This window comes from Hemicordylus capensis, chromosome 2 (genome assembly GCF_027244095.1).
Source record: "Hemicordylus capensis ecotype Gifberg chromosome 2, rHemCap1.1.pri, whole genome shotgun sequence".
Lineage (NCBI taxonomy): Eukaryota > Metazoa > Chordata > Lepidosauria > Squamata > Cordylidae > Hemicordylus > Hemicordylus capensis.
In genome coordinates this window covers 264,456,084-264,477,094 of record NC_069658.1, presented here as the reverse complement: position 1 = coordinate 264,477,094, position 21,011 = coordinate 264,456,084, and the positions used below count along the sequence as shown (strand labels likewise).

The 21,011-nt window shown below is 47.4% G+C and overlaps 1 protein-coding gene across 1 annotated transcript in view; it reads left to right on the top strand.

Moving 5' to 3' along the window:
- GABBR1 (gamma-aminobutyric acid type B receptor subunit 1) overlaps positions 1-21,011 on the top strand; it is a 140,303-nt gene that overhangs the window by 48,937 nt on the left and 70,355 nt on the right. The window contains 2 exon segments of the mRNA XM_053292649.1: positions 16,853-17,056; positions 20,572-20,760. Coding sequence (XP_053148624.1) covers positions 16,853-17,056; positions 20,572-20,760 — 393 coding nt within the window.

Here is a 21,011-nt window from a genome sequence, read left to right as displayed (position 1 = left end):
TTATCCAGACATCATCAACTATTAGTAGGTCCTATCTGCCACTTCCTTATAGTAAAATTATATGGATTATATAAATAGTAAAATTATATGAATACTGAGTAACAGTGTTCTTTTATTGCAATGTTGGATTGGATGAGTAGCTCCTTTATGATATAGTTCGTCTCCTAGGAAAAAGCTTGCTTGCTGGTCTGAAATTGAATTTTTGTATTTCAGAATGTACTAGATCTTTTTGTCTGTTGTTTATTTGGTTTGAGACTTGTTGCCAAAGATCAGGATCTGTCTGTTTTACCTGCTCTCAAGACTTTCTATTGTGCTGATTTCCAGAGACTTTTCAAATTCCTCTGCATATCACCCCATCTTGCTGACGGCACAACCCAGTTAACAGAAATGAATGTTAAAATGAGGAAGGGAACATTCCTCAAGCATTATCTCAGATGTCAAATGCTGTGGCAGGGAAGGGGGGAATCTCAATTTTTAATTTTGCTAGATAGACCAAACTGAAATAAAGTTTGGTAAGAGAAAGGAGTTCTCTTTGTATTCTCAAACTTCTGTTTTTCATATGAATGTCTGTATGTTAACCATCTGCCATTTCAAAGTTTGAAAATTTGTCAGTTTATATTCAGCTCCATTAATAAATAGGTTTTTTACATTTTTTTTCTGAGACTCACAAAGACACACTAGCTAAGTAGGAGTACTTGGACTTAAGCACCAAGGACATTGTTAGGCTGTATATACATGACTGATCATCTACAAAGGTCATTTACCAGAGTTTCTCCATATTCTAATGTCACACCAAGAAATTGAGTCCAGAAAATCAGTATGCAGAATGGGGGGGGGGGCAGTGTTCCCTCTAACAGGGATTCCCAGATGTTGACTACAACTTCCAGAATCCCCAGCTGCAACGGCTTTTGCTTGGGGATTATGGGAGTTGTAGACAACAACATCTGGGAATCCCTGTTAGAGGGAACACTGATGGGGGGCTATGCAGATTAGGGACTGGCTCAGAGACAAAGTTTCTACAACACAGGCAACTGTTGAGAGGGAGTAAATCTGAAAGTATGTTACATAGCAATTTTGCTGAAGGTAGATCTGCATCTTTTAGCTGTGCCTGGACCAGAGGCTGTTGTACCTGGGCAAGTCAGGCAAAGGCAAAGTCAAAACAAGGAAGGGACTAGAAGCCAAGGAGGCTCTCCACGTGAGCAGTGAAGCAGTGAACCACTCTCCCCACACACAAGCATTCTTGCCTCCCTGGGCAGCCAGATCGGCTGCCCACATGATTACTGCCTCCGTCACGGAGCCAGTAGGAGTGGCAGGGATTGGGGACCACCTGAGCCCCGGAAGTTCCAGAATGCCCTGCGCACGTGCGCAGGGCATTCTGGGGAGACCCCCAATGCCAGGAGGCTTGTTGTAGCCTCCCAGTCGGGGGTCTCCTCATGAGTTGCCATGGCGTGGAGCTGCACCGCAGCATCTCACGACTAAGAAAGCAGGGTTAGTAGAGCACTCACTCTGCTAACCTCATTTTAGGGGAGGGCTACTTTGGTGGGCTAGCTGCTGTTGAGCCACCGGGTTTGCCTACGAGCCTGGTGGTTCTCACGATAGGGGGAAACCGAGCTGGACTCCCTTAGCCCATCGTGAGCATAGCTTCAAGGAATCCAAGAGCAGAGAACAGGGTAGAACACATCCACAACAAAGCTACACCAGCAAAGGCAAATGGAAGCCTTAAGTACAGTGCCAGAAAAGCCTGGAATGCCCGTGGTCTTAAAGGGGATGCACCCTGTTTCGTTGCTGCTGGCTATGGCAGAGGTCAGCTGGTGCAGGCATTTCTGATGCTGGAGGCAGGGGCATCTCCAACCTCACCTCACCCTGCGAGTCATCTGTGTCGGGCTCAGGGTCAAGTCTACTTCACCCCAAGACTCCTCAGTGTCAAGCTCAGGTGTCATTGCAAAGACTGTCTAGACACCTTGTATTCCATGGAAGAAAGTGGGGATAAAAACGTTAAGTTTATTTATTTGTGTATTATGTGAATTGATGTACTGCCATTTGTCCTGGGACCCCAGAATGGTGAAGAGCAAATGAAAGGCAACACACTAATGAAATGATCACAATAGCTCATTACAGACACACTGGCATTTTCTGGACTATAAGATTTGCAACAGGTAAAGCGTTGCAAAGTGTGATGAATATTGCAATGGTTTAAAACTGAGAGTAAAGTGTTATTCAGTGCTTCATTGTAGGCTGGTGGCCATTCATATTTTACGTCCTTTGCAACGTGTTTTCAAGGCAGGGCTGTCCATGTTATCCTTGAAACGTGTTTATCTGCCCCTCCTCCTGCTCCATTTGGGCCAATGGAGTTGTGGGTGGCAGGGGGAATGTGAAAATATTTCTTGTAACTTCTCGGATGCCTTGTGCAAATCCGCCAGCAGGAGGAAGCACCGTTCCAAAACAAAAATCTAACTTTGTCTTGCATCATTCCAGTTTTGTGCAATAAAAATCGGGGGGGGGGGCGTTTAAAAAGAAAAGAGGGGGATTGGGGTGCATGAGGAGATCCTTTGGGGTGACAAAAGAAGGGAACGGCTTTTGTTGGGGGAGTAAAAGGGAATCCTGTGGCAAGCCAGGAAGGGGGAAAGACAGGAACTGGTGTGCCTCCAGAGAAAGAAAGAAAAGAAAAGAAAAGAAAAGAAAAGAAAAGAGGCGGAGGGGAGGCGAGTGCTCCTCCAGTGAGGATTGTGAGATTGCACAGAAGTAAATGAATCATTATTCAGTTCAATGGGTTTCCTTTTAAGTAAGTGACTCTTCTCTCTCCTTGTCCTTTGCCTTGTAGTAAGCAAGTGGGATTGCACAGAAGTAAATGATTTAGTTCAATGGGCTTCCTCTTCAGTAAAAAGTGCAGGAGAAAGGGCTGGATTCAGAAATCTACTCAGCTGCTCTCCTCTCCCCTTCTGTGTTGACAAGCTCAAGTTATATTGGAAGCAAGCAGAGCAGGAGGGAAGTGTGGGATTTGAGATCTGTGGGGAGGAAAGGAGGGGAAAGCCGAGATTTCTCCCCGCTTGTGTCTCTCCCCATGGCGAGGGGGCAGAGAAAGCAAGCATGTGGGGCGGGAGGAGAACTGTCCATACTGCAACAAGCTACAATGCATAAAATGTGGGGCAAGGCTCCCTACAATGGAAAAATACAGCTACTTTCCTGCAGTGCATTTACAAAGTTATAGGGCAAAAACGCAGCATTAAAATTTGAATCAAGGCATGGGAAATATGAGCAGCACCCTGCTGACAGTGCAGCGACGCCGAAGTGGAAAGACGGGCAATACGGAAGGGCGCTTAGCGGATACGTTGCGAGTACGTTGCAGTGTATAATCTGGAAAACGCGACTCAGAATGAACAAACTTAGCTACAACCAACTGAAGCAAATCAGAGGGCTACTCATTGGCCAAAGAAAGGCCTGAATAAAAAGAGGAGCCTTCAGTCTTCTCTGAAAGTCTGAGAGACTATTCACACGCACAGCCTAGCCCAGGCTAGGGCAGCGCAACCTGGGCTAGGCTGCACGGTTCAAGTGCTAGGTTCCCCACGGATCCTGGTGCTGCCCGCCCACCTGACCCAGCTTTTTACCCCAGCCTTTAGCTGAGGTTAAGAATGCAAGTGCACCCTTAACACCTACGCCAGGGTCATGTGGGTTCTCGGGTTGCTTGCAGCCCAAGCATGTACAGGAACAGGCGCCTCAAGGGCCTATCTCATGCGGGTATCCCCCATTGCACCATGCTTATTGTGTGGTGCATTGTGGCATCTGTGGAATCCAGTGAAGATTTCTCTTTACAAGCAAAGGGGAATCCGGACTTTAAAAAGATTCTAAGGGGGGCTGACAAGAGGGGCACCTTTAAAAGTAGGTGCTTACCAATTCTCTGGTGGCGGTGGTACAGTTCTGGCCTCCGCAAACACGTGGAGGCCATTTGCGTGACCTCCATGCATCTGCAGAGGCCTGGAACTGCGCCATCAAAAGATCAGTGAGCACCTAGTTCTAAAGGTGTCCTCTCCGCGTCCTCCATGCCCTCTGTCTCCTTGCTGCCCTTCCCCCGTCCGGCTGCCCTTAGGAGCCCTTTAAAGGCAGGATTCCCCTTTACAAGCATAGCCACTCAGACCATCAAACTAGGTTGAACTCGTTCAAGCCGGTTCGATCAAATGGACCAGACCAGTTGGTTGGTCCGACTGAACCAGTTTGCAGACTGGCGGTTCTGTTCGAATTCGTTCTGAATTGGAACCAACCCGCAAAAATTGATCTGTGCACACTTCTACAAAGGACCACATTGGAAGAAGACCAAATTGTAATAATGACAGGCAATTTCACTAGTAATAATAAGCACCTGATTTAGCCTCATTGACTTCAGGAGGAGTAAATGCAAGTACTCTGGCTTCCTCAATATGTCTGCTGTAGCATGCATATCGAGGATGGTGTCTTTGTGCTCCTTTCAACTTCAGCTCAGCACATCAGCATTCAATGACTGCTCTGTCTCTCTCATCTCAAGTCCCAGCCGGAGGAAAACTTAGAATACAGATAGCTAAGCTGACCCACATAAGCACTGGAATATTGTCTGAAATGCTGCCCATTTCAGAGGTAAAGGCAGGATAGTGTGACAAGGGAGAAAGGCTGTCATGTTAGGGCCAAGCCAATATGACATGAGCCATGACATGAGGCATGCTTCAAATCATAGGCATTGTTGTACTCAGGTAAAGCAAAAGCTTCCCCAGGCAGGGGAAGAAACATAGTCCACCTTGTCTGAAGAGACAAATGCTGTACTTGGGGAGAGAGTCTCCCTGGGTCTGCAAACACTGGTGTCCCGGACTGGTCTGAGTGCTGGTCTCCCCAAATAAGCAGTGAACTCAGGTATCGTATGGGGATGAAATATCGGCACAGGGGTGGGCTGCACAGACATGCTCTTGTGCATGCTGTGAAGTATTGAGGCGATTCTCACGATCGCTACTATGCGTGGGCAGGCAGGGGTGGGGAAGGCAGGTAAATCTTACCTTCCCCGCAGAAGAGAGATCATAAGTTGGTGGGAGCATGTTCCGCGCTCCCACATGGGTAGCCCTGCTCTGTGCAGTTCTGTGAAGCACGGAGCAGGGCAGAGGAATCCAGGGCCAGAACTTGTTGTGGGATGCCTCTGGGCATCCCACAATGTAAGGCATGACACGCGTGTTGCATTGGGGGATTCCACCATCAGATGGGCGCTCTATGCACCCATCTCAGTGTCTCCTCAGGCTGAACTCAGTCTGAGGAGACACATGATAGTCCGGTTAAGGGTGCTTAGCCTCAGTTCTCAGCCAAGTTTCGTTAGAGGTTTAATTGGGTGAGGAGTGGAGGGATCCGTGAGGATCCCGCTGCTTCTCATGACCAGCCTAACCCTAGATGGGCTGCCCCAGGCTGGTCGTGAGAACAGCCTCATTGTCTGTCTTCTCTTCTACCTGGATACTGTGTCCTCCTCTATTTCCTTGTGGAGGGCCTGTAGGTCAGTGGCAGAGCACCTGCTTTGCATACCGAAGGTCCCAGGTTCAATCCCTGGTGTCTCCAGGTAGGGTTGGAAAAATTCCCATCTGAAATTCTGGAGAGCTGCTGCCAATCGTCGTGGTCAATGCTGAGCTAGAGGGACCACTCGTCTAATTTAGAATAAGACCGCTTCTTATGTAATCAAGTCCAGCCTCCATCATTTGAAGCACACCTGAATAAGGCCACTGGAGTTCTGTGATTGGAAGTCCTGGCATTTTTTACCCCCTGGAAAGCAGCCGTGGGTAGGGCAGGATCAGAGTCACAGCATGGGAGAAGGGGGTGGGTCTAAGCTTTCCCCGCCATGCTGTGGGTGGCGCCAGTCTAAATCTCATCCCGCAAAAAACTGCTATTAGCGACAGAGGGAATCAGTCGCAGGCACACAAAAATCCCCCCTCCATGGCAAATAGTTTCGAAGGGGCAAGTTCAGTCAGGAAATTGGCACAGGGCAAAGTGCCAAGCCCTCTCTTACATGCTATGGCCCGGATCCAGATTGCCCCCCTCTACATCTGCTTTTTGAAAAAGAAGACATGATTGGAAGTTTGAGTTACAGAACCCGCATAATCATATCGTTTAGCCCCTTGTATGTGGATCCAGTTGCGCAGGACTGACATCCCTTTCTTTTCTAGCAGAGCTTCTGTTCTAGCTAGAGCTGCATAACAGGCAGAAATGCAATGGGTCAAAGGCTTCCTATCTCTGTTTCAGGCTTCCTGTTGATTTTTTGGCCTGGCATGTAGCTTCAGGATTTCTGACCAGGAAAAATAATAATAATAAAACGACCGAGCCTGCTGTTTGTTTATCTGCAGAAAACAGTGGGTGAAGCTTTTCGCAGCATGCAACTAAACATGACCACCTTACTGCAGATCAAATGGCTGTTAAAAAGAAAGTTATACAGGAGCTAGTACAAAGGTTGGCAACCCTAAGTAGCTGTTAAAGGCCCAGGAGCCTTGCCAGAAAAAAAGACAGCAACTGTAGTTGAAGAAGGGCTGAACAAGATGTTCACACGAGATCTGGGTCTAGGAACCTGGGTCCCCAAACACCTAAAAATAATTATTTTTATATTGTTTTTAGCACTGTGTTTTGAATTGTGTGTTTTAATGTTGTTTTAAAGTTGTTATACACCGCCCAGAGCCATTTGGATGGGGCGGTTTATGAATGCAATACATACATACATACATACATACATACATACCCCAGTGAGGCACTACCTTGGCGTGGTTGTGGGGCTTGCGTGCTCTGAGGAAGGTGAGAGCTATGCCAGAGGTCCAACCATACTGGACAGGTCTCACCAGAGGAGCCAGACGAAGAGTGCCTCTCCCACCAACAATATGGTGAGACATAACTTTAATAAAGCTATACCGAATCGGTCATTGCCCGGGTCAACAAGGACCGCGCCAGGTGCTGGAGTCCCTGGACATCTTGGTGGCAAGTGGGCTACAGGACTCAGGATCTTCAGTTGAGCAACCAGGGCTGGAGACTGCAAAGTTACTGGAAGAAACGTCGCTTAACCGAAAAAAATATACGAAAAATGCCAACAAGGAAATAATGATCTGCTATTACAAGTCTAGTCCAACTAGAAGAGGTTGTTTAAAAAGAATGTACCAAATTTGGAAAGAGAAGCATCCAGATACAGAAATAACAGAACAAAGGCTAAAATGAAGATGTAAAAATATTATGGGACTTCCGACTACAAACAGACAAACATCTGCCACACAATACACCAGAGATAACTGTAGTTGAGAAGAAAGAAAAACAAGTTAAAATAATCGACATAGCAATACCAAGGGATAACAGAATAGAAGAAAAAGAAATAGAAAAAAATCACAAAATACAAAGATCTACAAATTGAAATTGAAAGGCTGTGGCAGAAAAAGACCCAAATAATCCCAGTGGTAATTGGCGCCCTGGGTGCAGTTCCAAAAGACCTTGAAGAGCACCTCAACACCATAGGGGCCACAGAAATCACCATCAGCCAATTACAAAAAGCAGCTTTACTGGGAACAGCCTATATTCTGCGACGATATCTATAACAACAGCAACAACATTGACAATAAAATTCAGCCTTCCCAGGTCCTTGGGAAGGACTCGATGTCTGGATAAAACAAACCAGTCAATAACACCTGTCTGACTGTGTAAATAAATAAATAAATAAATAATAATAATAAAATGTGTGGTGGGGGGGAGTGCAGTTTAGGGTGGAAAATTCGTAAGCAGAGGGTTATGTGATATTTTCTTTGCCCACTACTTCTTCCATGCCCTCCCCTCCTTCAGCTGCTTTTCTCCCAGCCACATCTGGAAATACAGTGGGAGAAAAGTGGCTGGGGGTGGGTGTGCAGAGAAGTTGTAACCATGGGAAGGATGAAGCATCTCACCTGACATGTCTCCCTTGTCAGTGTCCTACCTTGCCAGTTCTATCTATCTATCTATCTATCTATCTATCTATCTATCTATTTATTTATTTATGGGTGGCATTTATATATTGCTTTTCAGGCAAACCTCCCAAAGCTGCTTATGTTTAAAAAAAAAAAAAGAACCAAGAACCACATTAAAAGCCATTTTTTAAAATCTGTTTTAGGTATTCAGCAGAGACCTGAGCCCTTTTATGCTATATGGTCATACGTGTGTTTGTATGAATGACTGTACCTGGGTTCATGTTAAATGTGACTCAAGAGTACAGCTCCTCAAAATGTATGGTACAGATAGGAAGCGTAGTGTTGTACCTGTGTTCAATATAACATGCAAATATCTGCACCCGTATACAGATCTTTACACTCACTGTTCAAGAGTTAAACACTAGGAGGCTCTCCTCACAAGCAGTGTGCAGAGCCTGCAGGGTTTGTGTGGGGAGAGTGGGCTTGACCCGCTCTCCCCACACATGAGCATTTTGCCCTCCCTGGGAGGCCAGATCAGCCGCCCACATGATTATTGGCTCCGTCACGGAGCCAGTAGGGGTGGTGGGGATTGGGGGCCGTCTGGTCCCCAGAAGTCCCCCAATACCCTGTGTGAGTGCGTGGGGCATTCTGGGGAGACCCCCAATGCCGGTGGGCTTGTTGTAGCCTCCTGGTCTGGGGGGGTCTGCTCGTGAGTCACCGTGGTGCGGCATCTTACGATTGAGAAAAGGGGGTTAGCAGAGCACTCGCTCTGCTAACCTCATTTTAGGGGAGAGCTACTTTGCCACTGAACCACTGGGCTTGCCTTTGTGAGCCCCCTTAGCTCGGTTTCCCCCCATCGTGAAAATAGCCTCAACATGTTAATAGAGTTTTAGATTGTGAGATCTAGGTCTGCTACCGAACATCTAGCTTCCCTTTATCCTTTTATTCAGCACAGCCAATAAATAAATGGGCGGGGGGAGTTTGCAGTTTGTTAATGTGCAGATTGAAAGTGGGCTGGGGCTACGCTGGCGCTAAACCCCACCCTACCCCACCCTCGATTTAGTTCTCAATCCAAAGCACCAGTTTGTTCTTTAATCACACTGAGATTGGCTTTTATAAGGTCATATGTTTGCCTCCAATTCCACATGGTAGCAATTTAAGGTTTGGTTCAGGAGGCCAGATGGAGTCAAAAGCTTTTCAGAACTCAATGAAGCAAGCGACAATAGCAGAAATCTGTGCTTCCTCTTTTAAATTTTTTTTTTTTTGTGGGTAAATGTCTTTAAACGAATACGCGAATGTGGTTGGTGGTTTGCTGCTTCTTTGTCTGGCAACGAAACCCACTTGAATGCTTGTTAATTACACGGCAATTTTCTTTGTTGAACAGGCTGCTGAGCGGTTTGCCTTCATTACGGCTAACATAATTATCAGATGCTGGGTACAAACAACGGGGGACAACTCTCTCCATCATGCCCTATTTAGGAGCCTCCCAGGGGCATTTGGCTGGCCATATTTGGAGACAGAGTGCTAAGCTAGATGGGTCTGTAGTTTGATCCTGCCTGGCATGTCTTCTGTTCTTCATCTCATGGCTTCTGGAGAAATTTCATATGAGATGGTGTATCTTTACGCTGCTAAATTTCTAGGTCACCCCAACCCTAAGGCTTTCTAAAAGATCAAAGCTATTTTAAAAAAACAACAACACCAAAAAAACCAATTGCTTCCATTCAACTAGGGTCCATCCCTAGATGGATGAGAACTGGCACTTACAAATGGATGCAACATACATTATTCCACAGCCCAGCCAACTAGGAGTATGTAGTTGGACAGATTGGAAGGTCCGACATGGCCATTCCCTGCCCCCAGGCATCCCCATGCTGTTTCCCAGCTGCCTGCGCTTGCTTCCAGCCTCCCCTGTGTCACTCCCTGCCTTCTGCACGGACGCTCTCACCATTCCCTGCAGCTGCCCAGCCTTCCTCGTGCCACTGCTGGATCAGCATTTAAAGAACCCCCACCCCTCCGCCACGCCCCACAATCAGCCACCTCCATGTGATGGGGGAAGGGAATGGCCATGTTGGACCTTCCAGTCTGTCCGACTACACATCCCGCCCTACTATCGACCGAATGGGGCTGCACACATATAGCTCCTACCAAATGTTCTCATAAGTGCCAATCCCTTGCTCAGGACAGGAGCAGGATGCTGGCTTTCGCCCAAGCAGCTGATCAGTGCTATTGCGAACGTCCAACTGGGACTACGTATGTGCAGACCTACCTGCTGCGCTTGTATGGGACTGGACTGAGGCCAATCCCATTCAAATAATTAAGATACAACACTCAAAATGATCCAATACCTATCTAATGCTATCTCTGGCCATTCAAAGTGAGCTGAGACAAGACCATGCTGTGTGTGTGTGTGTGTGTGTGTGAGAAAGCTCTGCCTTGCCATAGTCTTGACCTAGATCAGGATTCCCACAACCATCCTAAGGAAAATGTTTGCATTGGGTGTTGTGACTTTGCCATGGACATTGTCTCAGTTCTTTGTGTGGAGCATGCTTGTATATATTTGAATGTGTCTGTGTACTGGCTTGGGGGTGGAGTCACTGTGTGTGTTTGTCTGCTCCTTACTTGCTGCCCTGAATTCAAACTGAGAGGTTCTCTCTCTCTCTCTCTCTCTCTCTCTCTCTCTCTCTCTCTCTCTCTGCATAAGAGATTGTTAGTCAGTTTATTGTTTTCTTAGTCTATGTTCTTAGTTAGTAATAAATATCAATTTCTTGTTTCTCAGTTGGCTTCCTGTTCAATTACTTACAGTAGATAAGTAATTTCTCTGTAACGCTGGGAACCTTTTTCCAGAGCAAAGCGCAATCTTGGGAGTGCAGTTTGGATCAGAACCATGGCGGGCCAAAGAGTTAACTCCCCCTCCCCCGCCAACCTCCCAGCCCCGATCTGCAGGAGCTTTTCCCCCAGAGCAAATAGTAGATGTGGAAGGCCCAATGCATTCTGGGACCATGGCAAGATAGATAATTAAAGCCACTTCCTTACACCACTGGTCCTTAGCTGTAGCAGGCCTGTACCAGCTGTTAACTACTAAAAATACACACACATACACGAAAAGCAAGCTAGCCCTAGTTATTTGCTTTGATTAAAGTCTAATTTGACCCGCATCTGGTCCAAGGCAGTCCTTATTTCCAGCACCCTCTTGACCAATTGGGTCTCCTCCCAAGGTCTTATGAGGCCTGTCAGTTCCCATTTCTGGCAACATTGTCATTCAGCCCGCTGGGTGTTCCTATCCAGATCAGCTTTCAGTCTCCAAAGCATAGAGACAAACATTATCCTCTGCTAACAAGCCTGCACATTATGCGGCTGTTAAAGGCACAGCTACAGCAGTTGGTTGAAAAGTTGTCAGTCTTAAGAAAACCTAAATCCAGCCACTTGGTGAGCATAAGAATAGATCTGCCTGGGAGGTATTGATGGCAATCAGCAGCTCATTGTTCCACCAAATCACTCATTATAGTTCATATAATATACCTGTGAAAGAATCAGTCACCAGTGGAAGCTTTCTAAATCATAGACTTAAAATAATGGCTTGATTTGCATGGATGGTTCAGGTTTTATCCTGTGTCACATTATGATTAGGCACACCTGTTTGCTCCCCTTTTCAGTTTGGCTTGGCTTAGGCAAGGCAGAAATGAAACTAGACTAGAGGGAAGGGCTGGGAGTGGGATTTGTGTCTTCCTTAGCAACCATCCAAGGTTGCTGCCTTAGAGGGGCCTACCTCGCATTTTAAAGATTGTGGCACTAACCTAATGGCAGACCTTTGCCGCGATCAGTGGCCTAGGCTTCAAAGAAAAGAAACAGGATGACACAGGCCAGCAAACAGAAAGTAACCTCTTTTCATTGTGTTACACACACACACACACACACACAACACATCTTCTCCCTCCATTCTATCATGCCTTTCCCTGTACCCGGAACATTCTTTATCATTCTGTTCATTAACCCACCTCCTTCAAGTAATTCGTCCACTGTGTACTCAATTATCTCTGTTCTCAGACCTGGGGGCTATTCCCACGATCAGGCGAAATCAGGCTTCCTGGCAGTTAACCCACCAAACTAGCCCTCCCCTGAAACCAGGTTTTTTTGCCTGTGAGTTGCCGCAGCACGGCTATTCATGAGTGGACCCCCGGCCGGGAGGCTTAAAAGCAGCCTCCCGGCTTGGGGGTCTCTCCAGTATGCCCTGCGCACTCGCACAGGCCATAGTGGAGCTTCTGGGGGCCGCACAGCCCCTGGTCCTCCCAGCCCCCGCCGGCTCCGTCACGGACCCGGCAGTCGTGTGGGCGGCCGATCCGGCTGCCCAGGGCTACTGCCCTGCTCGTGTGCGGGGAGAGCGGGCTAAGCCCCCTCTCCCCACTCACCCTCCCCAGGTGGGTCTCTTGGATCGTGAGACCCGCCTCCTGGTCTACAAAAGGGAGGGGAGTTCCCTTTGGAGCCCAGAGGAGGTTCCCACACACACACAGCAAAGAGCATCCATGGAGTGGAGGAGGATATGAACTGGGATCATGACGGGGGCAAAGAGTTAAAGAGCCGGATACTGTGAAAAATACTGGGGGGGGGGGAATAGCTGGGGTGGGGGGAGCCTCAAGTGATGTAATTGATGAAGTGATGCCATTTGAAGTGATGTAATTCACACCACTACCACAGGAGTCTGCCGCCTCATTCTGCTGCATGTGGAACCTAGGCCTTTCAGGCCTCAGAAAGAGAAAGAGAGAGAGGCACAAGAGAAGCTGTATCCTTTGGGATCAGAAATCATGGACAAGGGCTCCATAACATAAGGAAATGGCTTCAGTACAAAGATCCTCATAATCTTGGATGAAGTCTCCCTCATAATATGCCCACCATGTTCACATAACATCCTTACCAGAACCTCCCCACATTAGGAGATCCGTTATGAAATCCTTCTTCCAAATATGATTTCTGCCGTTTAATGCCGTTGCTAAGGAGGAGAAGTGATTCAAGGAGCAGTGACCATTCCTCCCCAGTGAAAAGGCATGAATAGAACTTCATATTCGCATCATTCTTCAAATACATTATGAGAGTCCACTAATGTCTCCACTGGGTCTTCACGCTTAGCTAACAAGGAAGACGTCTGGATGACTCACCAACTACACTGGCATAAATCTTTGTAAACTGTCTCAGTAACTTAGCTTCTGTTTTAAATTAGCTTATTCCTGTGTTTAAAAAATTAGCTTTATTACAGCACAGTCCTGTTGACTCAGAAGTAAGTCCCACGGTGTCCAGTGGGGTTTACTCAAGGAAGTGTGCACAGGATTGCATCCACAGTTTAACAGCTTCAATGTGTCTAATAATTAATTACTGCTCTACTTCACTGATAATACTTCACTGCCTGATTAATAATGCTCACTTCTTTAACAAGCCTTTCATGAGCGTGTTGCCGGCTCTTTCCCTCCTACACCCTCATTTCATTGCCAGTTTCTTGATGACTTCTCTTTCTTGTATAGCTTCAAACCCTTCTGGGCAGAGACCATACCACTGCAGGGAGACTTAGTTGCGTTGAAGAGCTCAGGTGCAGTCCCAGGGCTTGGTCTGAGTGACCATGATACAGCCACTTTGCCCATGGCAAAACAGATCTAGAACTGGTCCAGGGTGGCATCAGAGCTTGGCCAAGTGGGGCACTGGCTGGGAGTCTAGGGCCATGATCAGAGGGCCCACACAGCTCAGCTCTGAGGCCCTGTCCAGTGCTTGACTTTGAGCAGTGGTGGTTGGTGGTGGCAGCAGCATGAGTTATCGTGTACAGCAATGTACTGTAACGTTATCGTTCCATTGCCACATGACTGTGATGCAGTGATGGGACAGATGCATTGTATCGTGGTTGTTGTTTTAAGATGGCAGGGGTGCCAGCCACAAAGTGTTCTGCTCCACTGCTGCCCTTCTGCCAAGCTAAGCCTCCTCCAAATGCTTGTGGTGGCTTACCTGAGTGGCAGAGCGGCAACAGCAGTCTGGAGTGTTCTGTGGCAGTCACACTGGCCAATGCCATCTTTTTTCCAATCATGCAATCTGCTTGTCCCATTGCTGCATGATCACAGTCACATGGTGATTGTATGAGTGGATTGCTTTGTTTTGTATTAAAAGGTGGCAGAGACCATTACGGCCACTGCAAAGCACTTTGAATCACTGGTGCCCTGCCATCAGGGGAGTGGGGGCCCATTGTAGCTCTCTGCAATCTCATGCTGAATCTGGTCTGATCTGCCTGGGGACCTTATTTATGCCACTTTGAGATCCATAATGGGGAAAAGGTAGGAGGTACATGAAATAAATAGCATATAAGAGTTCTCTCTTTTTATGCTTGCTACAACCCCACAAGATAGGGAAGACTAGCATTTTCCAATTTTTCAGTAAATAAGCAGTTTTTTCTGATTCAGAACTGGAGATACTCTTCCTGACTTATGCCTGAAACATAACTTAATGTGGATAATTAAGATTTAAAGTATTGGTCTAAGACTCTGAAAACCCAGAATTCAAATCCACACTTATCCATGAAGCTCACTGGAAAACCCTGGGCCAGTCACGGGCCTGGTTCACACAGTCATTTGAACCTAACTTTAATGTGGGTTAACCACATTAACATGATTGTGTGAACCCATGCCAAGGTGTTTTATGGCCTGAGATGAATCTGAGATTCCCACCTTAGTGTGGGTTTACACAGTCACACTAATGTTGGTAATTCACATTAAAGCTTGTGTGAAGCAAGCCACTATCACTCAACTTCACACAAAAGATTGTGTGAAGCAGGCCACTATCACTCAGCTTGAACTACCTTACATAGTTGTTGTGAGGATGAAATGGAGGCTCATGCACACTGCCTTGAGCTCCCAGGAGGAAAAGTGGAATACAGATGATGATGATGATGATGACAATGGCAACAATAATAACTATAATTGCATTTTTGTGCGATGATGAGCCATGGAATGTGGAACTTCCATGTTCAGAGGCAGTGTTCCTATGAATATTAGCTGCTGAGCAGCAGCAGCAGCAGCAAGAGGCTGTTACCTTCAGGCCCTGCTCCTGGACTTCTGGGGAGACATCTGGTTGGCCACGGTGGATGCAGGACTGCTAGACCTTTTGATCTGATCCAGCAAGGCTCTTCTTATGTTCTTACTTCACTTATTCTAAAATGCATATGCCACTTCTCAGCTAATTAAGGCCCATGTTCTTATGCCCACCATTCTGCGTGGGCCTCCTGATGGGAAGAAGGCAAAGGCACCACAGACAGCTTTCTTTAAGGCCATGTCATTTTGCTACATCTTTGCATCAGAATTACTCACCTTCAGGTGAGATCATCCATTGTAGAGAGGGGTTTTGGACTCACAGGAACCCTTAATTATTCATTAATTTCTCGCTGTAGACTAGCTATTCTCTCATGACACACTAGTGTGCTCTGACACACAATTTTCTCAGCTTCGGCTGAGAAAGCGTGACCTGCCTAGGGGCAACCAGGTTGTGTCACAGCCAAGAAGGAACTGGAGCCCAGGTCTGTCCAGTTTACACTTGATGTTCTGCCCACAACACTGTACCACACTTCTCTCATTTCACACCCCATCTCCCCACATTAAAGACAACTCTCCCTCCCTCCCTCTCTCTATGCAGAGTATAGAATAACTTGTTATATTTATGGGTGTATGCAGATGGCCATTTATCAAGTAGTAACTTGTAAGCATGTATCCATATGGGGAGCCACCATCTGTCTGGTGCATCCACCCATGTGGTGAGGAGAACTGTACCACTCCCCCTGCTTCCTTGGATTTCTTATTGGCCGCAGGTGTGTGATAAAATCCTCCTCAGCAGGTGGACTGATGGTACAGAAGATCATTGGGGCCCCCAGGTGGTTGCATGCTCATGGTGGTAAGTTACTGCTTGGGAAACGTGTGTCTGTTTCACCTTGCATTGCTAAGTTTGGTGACCTAAATGAGATACCTGCTGAAAATACTGTATAGCTTAACCAGGATCCAAAGAGCTCTTTAGCCGGGTATAAGCTTTTTTTAGTTAGACCATTTTTCCAATTCAGGCTGTAGATCAGGCCTGCTCAACTTCAGCCCTCCTGCTGATGTTGGCCTACAACTCCCATAATCCCTGGGTACTGGCCACTGTGGCTGGGGATTATGGGAGTTGTAGTATGAAAACAGCTGGGGGGGCAGTGTTGAGCAGGCCTGCTGTAGATCCTTGTGCCGGATCAGAAGCCATTCCTGAAATCCTGCTAGGTTTTAGGAGGCTGCTTTAGAAGAGAGAGCCTTGGAGCCTTTCCCAACAAAACTTCATATCCCAGCGTTAGTGTTACAGCAATTAATTGTTAATAACATACATCTTATAAATAATGTACTGTATGTTTTACAACTTCTAAGGCTGTTGGCAAGTGTGTGTGTGTGTGTGTGTGTGTGTGTGTGTGTGTGTAATAGTTGACCTGAAATGCATTCGGAGCAATGGCTTTTAATTTCAGTGGGACTGCTTTGAGTAATTTTCCTCCTCGAGTCAGCCATTGTCATTCACATTTTAGATCACAAGTCTTTCAATGAGATTTTGGTTATTTCCTTATTCTCTTGTCTTTCCTTCAAAAGGTTCAGGGTAACATGCATGGACACCGCTCCTTTTATCCTCTCAGCCTACTTCACAAGATTGTTGTGAGGATAAGAGGCAAGGGGAGGAGAGAACCATATATGCTACCTTGACCTCCTTGGAGGAAAGGTGGGATGGAAATGCAATCAGTCAGTCAATCAATCAATCAGTCACCAAGGGCTCCTAAATCTAAGTCTAAAATGCTAACCATGATACCACACTGGCTCTCATGATCTGCACTGCTTTTAATCAGCTTTTAACACTGTTGTTTTTCACATGCAGTATTGAATTGGTTCTATACTTTCCCTCCCTCTCCCCCTGCCCCCCAGGCTGCAAACTCATCTTCCCTCCTTGGGACGGTGGAATCCGCTACCGAGGCTTGACCCGGGAACAAGTGAAGACTGCGCGTTTCCTGCCCTTCGACTATGAGATTGAGTACGTGTGTCGTCCCGAACGCGAGATCGTGGGGCCCAAAGTGCGGAAGTGCCTGCCCAACGGCACCTGGACCGACAGTGAAGTTGAGAGCCGCTGCTGTGAGTCTGGCAGGTTGTGGCGGTAGTGGGGAGGCATGATAACCGTGACACTCAAATGGTGGCTCAAAAGAACCTTATGGCTGGAAAGGTGTCAGGTCGATAACAAGGGGATTGGGGGATAGTTTGGCCAAATTGCAAAGCAGGCTTCACTTTGGGCTCCAGGGCTGCTAGATCAGCCATACTGGACAGATTTCCTATGCCAAGTAGCCGGAGTTGGGGGTGGGGGTTCTTCCGACATCTTACCAGGGTTATTGTGCCTTTAAATATCTTTAACAGAATGCTTTTTAATGACTTTTAGTTGCCTCTTTAAAATCTGCTGGCTCTAGCATCTTTATCCTTGCAGGTTTATTGTTATTTTGGGGTTGTTTGTATCTCATCCACCTTTTATTGATTTTATAGACTGTTAAACAGTCTATAAACATAACAGTCTCCGTAATAAGCTGCCTTGAGGGCATCTGCATTGAAAGATAGAGGTATACATATTTATATATTTAGCATATATAAAGATAGAGTATAAACTCTATTGAAAGATATAGTTTATAGATCCTATAAACAAACAAGCAAATGGGTGTGATATGCAGAAATTCACCAGTTGCAGCTTCGTTCCTCCCCGCACGGAGGTGCTTGATGGGAGAGAAGCTACATCAGCTTCTGCCTGTCTTGCAGCTAATCAAGGCACACATAAGACACCAGCCTGTAGCGGCTGCTTGTCAACGTTCACTGCTAGAGGAGAATGGCAAGAGGCCTCCCGGCCCCTTTTGCTGGCTCTGCCCAAGGCAGGAGCCAATGCTGCTACTGTCACATCCCCCATGGCCCCATCCCTGCCTCCCAAGCCCAGGCACCACCCTCTTTGCGCGCGCGCCTGTGTGTGTGTGTGTGTGTGTGTGTGTGCGTGCAGGTGTGCCCCGCAGGAGGCTTGCAGTCCACTGCCTGGGTTCTCCGTCACTGGCTGCTGCACCAGCGGAGCTTTCTCTCTCTCTCCTTCTCTTGCTGAAATACCTTCCCTCCAAACATCACACTTGCTTGGAGGGAAAGGGATGCAGTGGGAGGGAGGTTGCTCCTGCTGGAGCAACAGCCAGCAACAAAGAAGCCGGGCAGCCGCCCACAAGCTCCAGGCTGCCTCCTACAGACTCTGTCGGAGTACACCATGTAAATAGCCGGCGGTGGCACTGACACCCCCTGTGAGGAGAGAGAGGGCAGTGCCTGGGCTTGGGAGGCAGGGCAGGGCACTGGCAGCTCTGGCTTCTTCTGCCCAGAGGGGAAGCCAGCAACAGCTGGCCAGCAGCAGTGGAGGCCCATTCTGTCACTCCCAAAGGTGCCAGTTGAGGCGATTGCCTCGGTTCTCCTCGTGAGAGTGTTGCCCCGGCAATCTCATGTATAGCAAGGAATTGCAGGGAGACGTACAGCAGGTGTAGGAAAGGAAAGATCATGCCGTCTAGTCGGTGTTGACTCCTGGCAACCACAGAGCCATGTGGCTTTCTTGGTAGAATTTACCGGGGGGGGGTTACCATTGCCTCCTCCCACACAGTATGAGATGAAGCCTTTCAGCATCTTCCTATATCGCTGCTTCCCAGTATAGGTGTTTCCCGTAGTCTGGGAAACATACCAGCGGGGATTCGGACCAGCAACCTCTTGCTCCCTAGGCAAGTCACTTCCCCGCTGAGATCTCCCTAATTCAGTGCTCGGGAAACCTGTCTGCCCAGCATGCCGAAGCCCATTTTGGTCAGGGGTTAGAACTGACAAGGAGAGGATGATCCAATCCCTGGCCCAAAGGCATATCAAGAGCATATTAACCATGTGTCTAGGCAACCACGGATCCAGAGATTCAGGAAATCATCTACTCCAGCTCTGGGCCAAGCTGGCATAGGCTGGCCTGTGATGGGCAGGTACTCCAGCCCTTGAGTAAGCGATGTCCACACTAGATGTGGCATGGGAGTGGCGTGATTGGGATTCCTAACTCTTTTTCCTTTTTAGAAAGCAGCCGCTGGTGGTGGTGGTGGGATTTGGATTGTGGCTGCAGTGTGTGGGCAGAGGGGTTTAGCCCTTTCTCTCTGCACCGATTCCCTGTAAGCTTTCCCTTCTGCTGCTAGTGGCAGCTTTGGCAAGATGGATCGGGCTGAAGATGTCTGTCACCAATGTTTATTTAACATCTACATGAAACCGCTGGATGAGGTCATCAGGAGATTTGGTGCAGGGTGTTATCAGGATGCTAATGACACCCAAATCTATTTCTCCTTATCATCATCATCAGGAAATGGCATTCATTCCCTAAATGCCTGCCTATGGTATGGGGAGGGGTAACGGTCTGGATGAGGGATAACAAATTGAAGCTGAATCCAAGCAAGACAGAGGTGCTCATTGTGGGGGATCGGGATTTGAGGGATGAGTTAGATCTTCCTGTGCTGGATGGGGTTACACTCCCCCAGATGGAACAGGTACTCAGCTTGGGAGTGCTCTTGGATCCAGGCCTCACCCTGGTATCTCAGGTGGAGGCTATGGCCAGGAGCGCTTTCCATCAGCTTCGACAGCTGCGTCCATTCCTTGAAGAGAACCATCTCAAAACAGTGGTGCATCAGCTGGTAACCTCCAGGATTGACTATTGCAATGCGCTCTACGTGGGGCTGCCTTTGTACATAGTTCAGAAACTTCAGTTAGTTCAAAATGCGGCAGCCAGACTGGTCTCTGGTGTAACCCGGAGAGACCATATTATGCCTGTTTTAAAACAGTTGCACTGGCTGCCAGTATGTTTCCGGGCAAAATACAAAGTGCTGGTCATTATCTTCAAAGCCCTGAACAGCTTGGGTCTGAGCTACCTTAGAGAGTGCCTTCTTCTGTATGATCTCCATCACATGTTTAGGTAATCTGAGGAGGTCCATCTCCAGTTACCACCAGTACATCTGGTGGTGATTCGGAGCCAGGCCTTCTCTGTAGCTGCTCCTTGCTTGTGGAATGCACTCCCTGCAGATATCTGTAATTTAGGCTCATTGTTGGCCTTTAAAAGAGCCCTAAAAACTTACTAGTTTGGCCTGGCCTTCCAAGGTTTTTAAATTGTTTCTAAGTATTTTAATTGGTTTTAAATTGGTTCTAAATTGTTTTGAAATTGTTTTTATATTGTTTTAAGCAGTGTGTTTTAAATGGTGTTTATTTTTATGTTTTTTAAACATGTACACTGCCCAGAGCCTTTGGATGGGGCAGTCTAGAAATGTCAATTAATCAATCAATCAGATCCCAGTATGGTGCCCCAGTCCAAATAATCCTCTCCCTCTGACTGCTTTTTGGAAGTTGAGAGTTTGAATCACAGAGCTCCCACATTGCATCTAGTTTGGCCTTCTCTTGATCAAGGACTGGAGCATCAACCCATCTGCTCCAGACCACAGTGAGTCGCAAGTAGAGAACAGGTACACTGAAGAAAATATCTCCAGGACCAATGCTTCTAGGTGACTCGCGTAAGCAAGCCAAGTTACAAGTATTTGATTATGTTTCTGAAATGGATGCTTCCTTCCTTTCCTACACAGTACGCACCTGTCCCAAGATTCACTTGAGCCTGGAGAATGGGCATGTGCATGTCCGAGCGATGGAAAGAGTGCCTGTTGAGGGCACCTGGGTGGAATATCGCTGCAATGCTGGCTTTCACTTGGTGGGTAGTCCCCGCAGCAACTGCACCAAGGTGGGCCGCTGGAGTTCCTCCAAGCCTGTCTGCGAACGTGAGTCACCAAAGCAGGACAATGGTGGTGGGGAAGGGGCACCTGGTTGGCTGGTGAGCTGTATTTAGAGCAGAAGGTTTCTGCAACCCTCATGGATATATTTTTGGGAGGCGTGGAGGACTGCAGAAGGAAGGTGGGATCTGTGAATATTTCACACAAAAGGTTGTTCAGCATGTGCAGTGTTAGTCTGGATGTCAGCCATTGAGAATATGCACAAAAGTGGGAAGATGATGTTTCTAGGGCTGATTAAA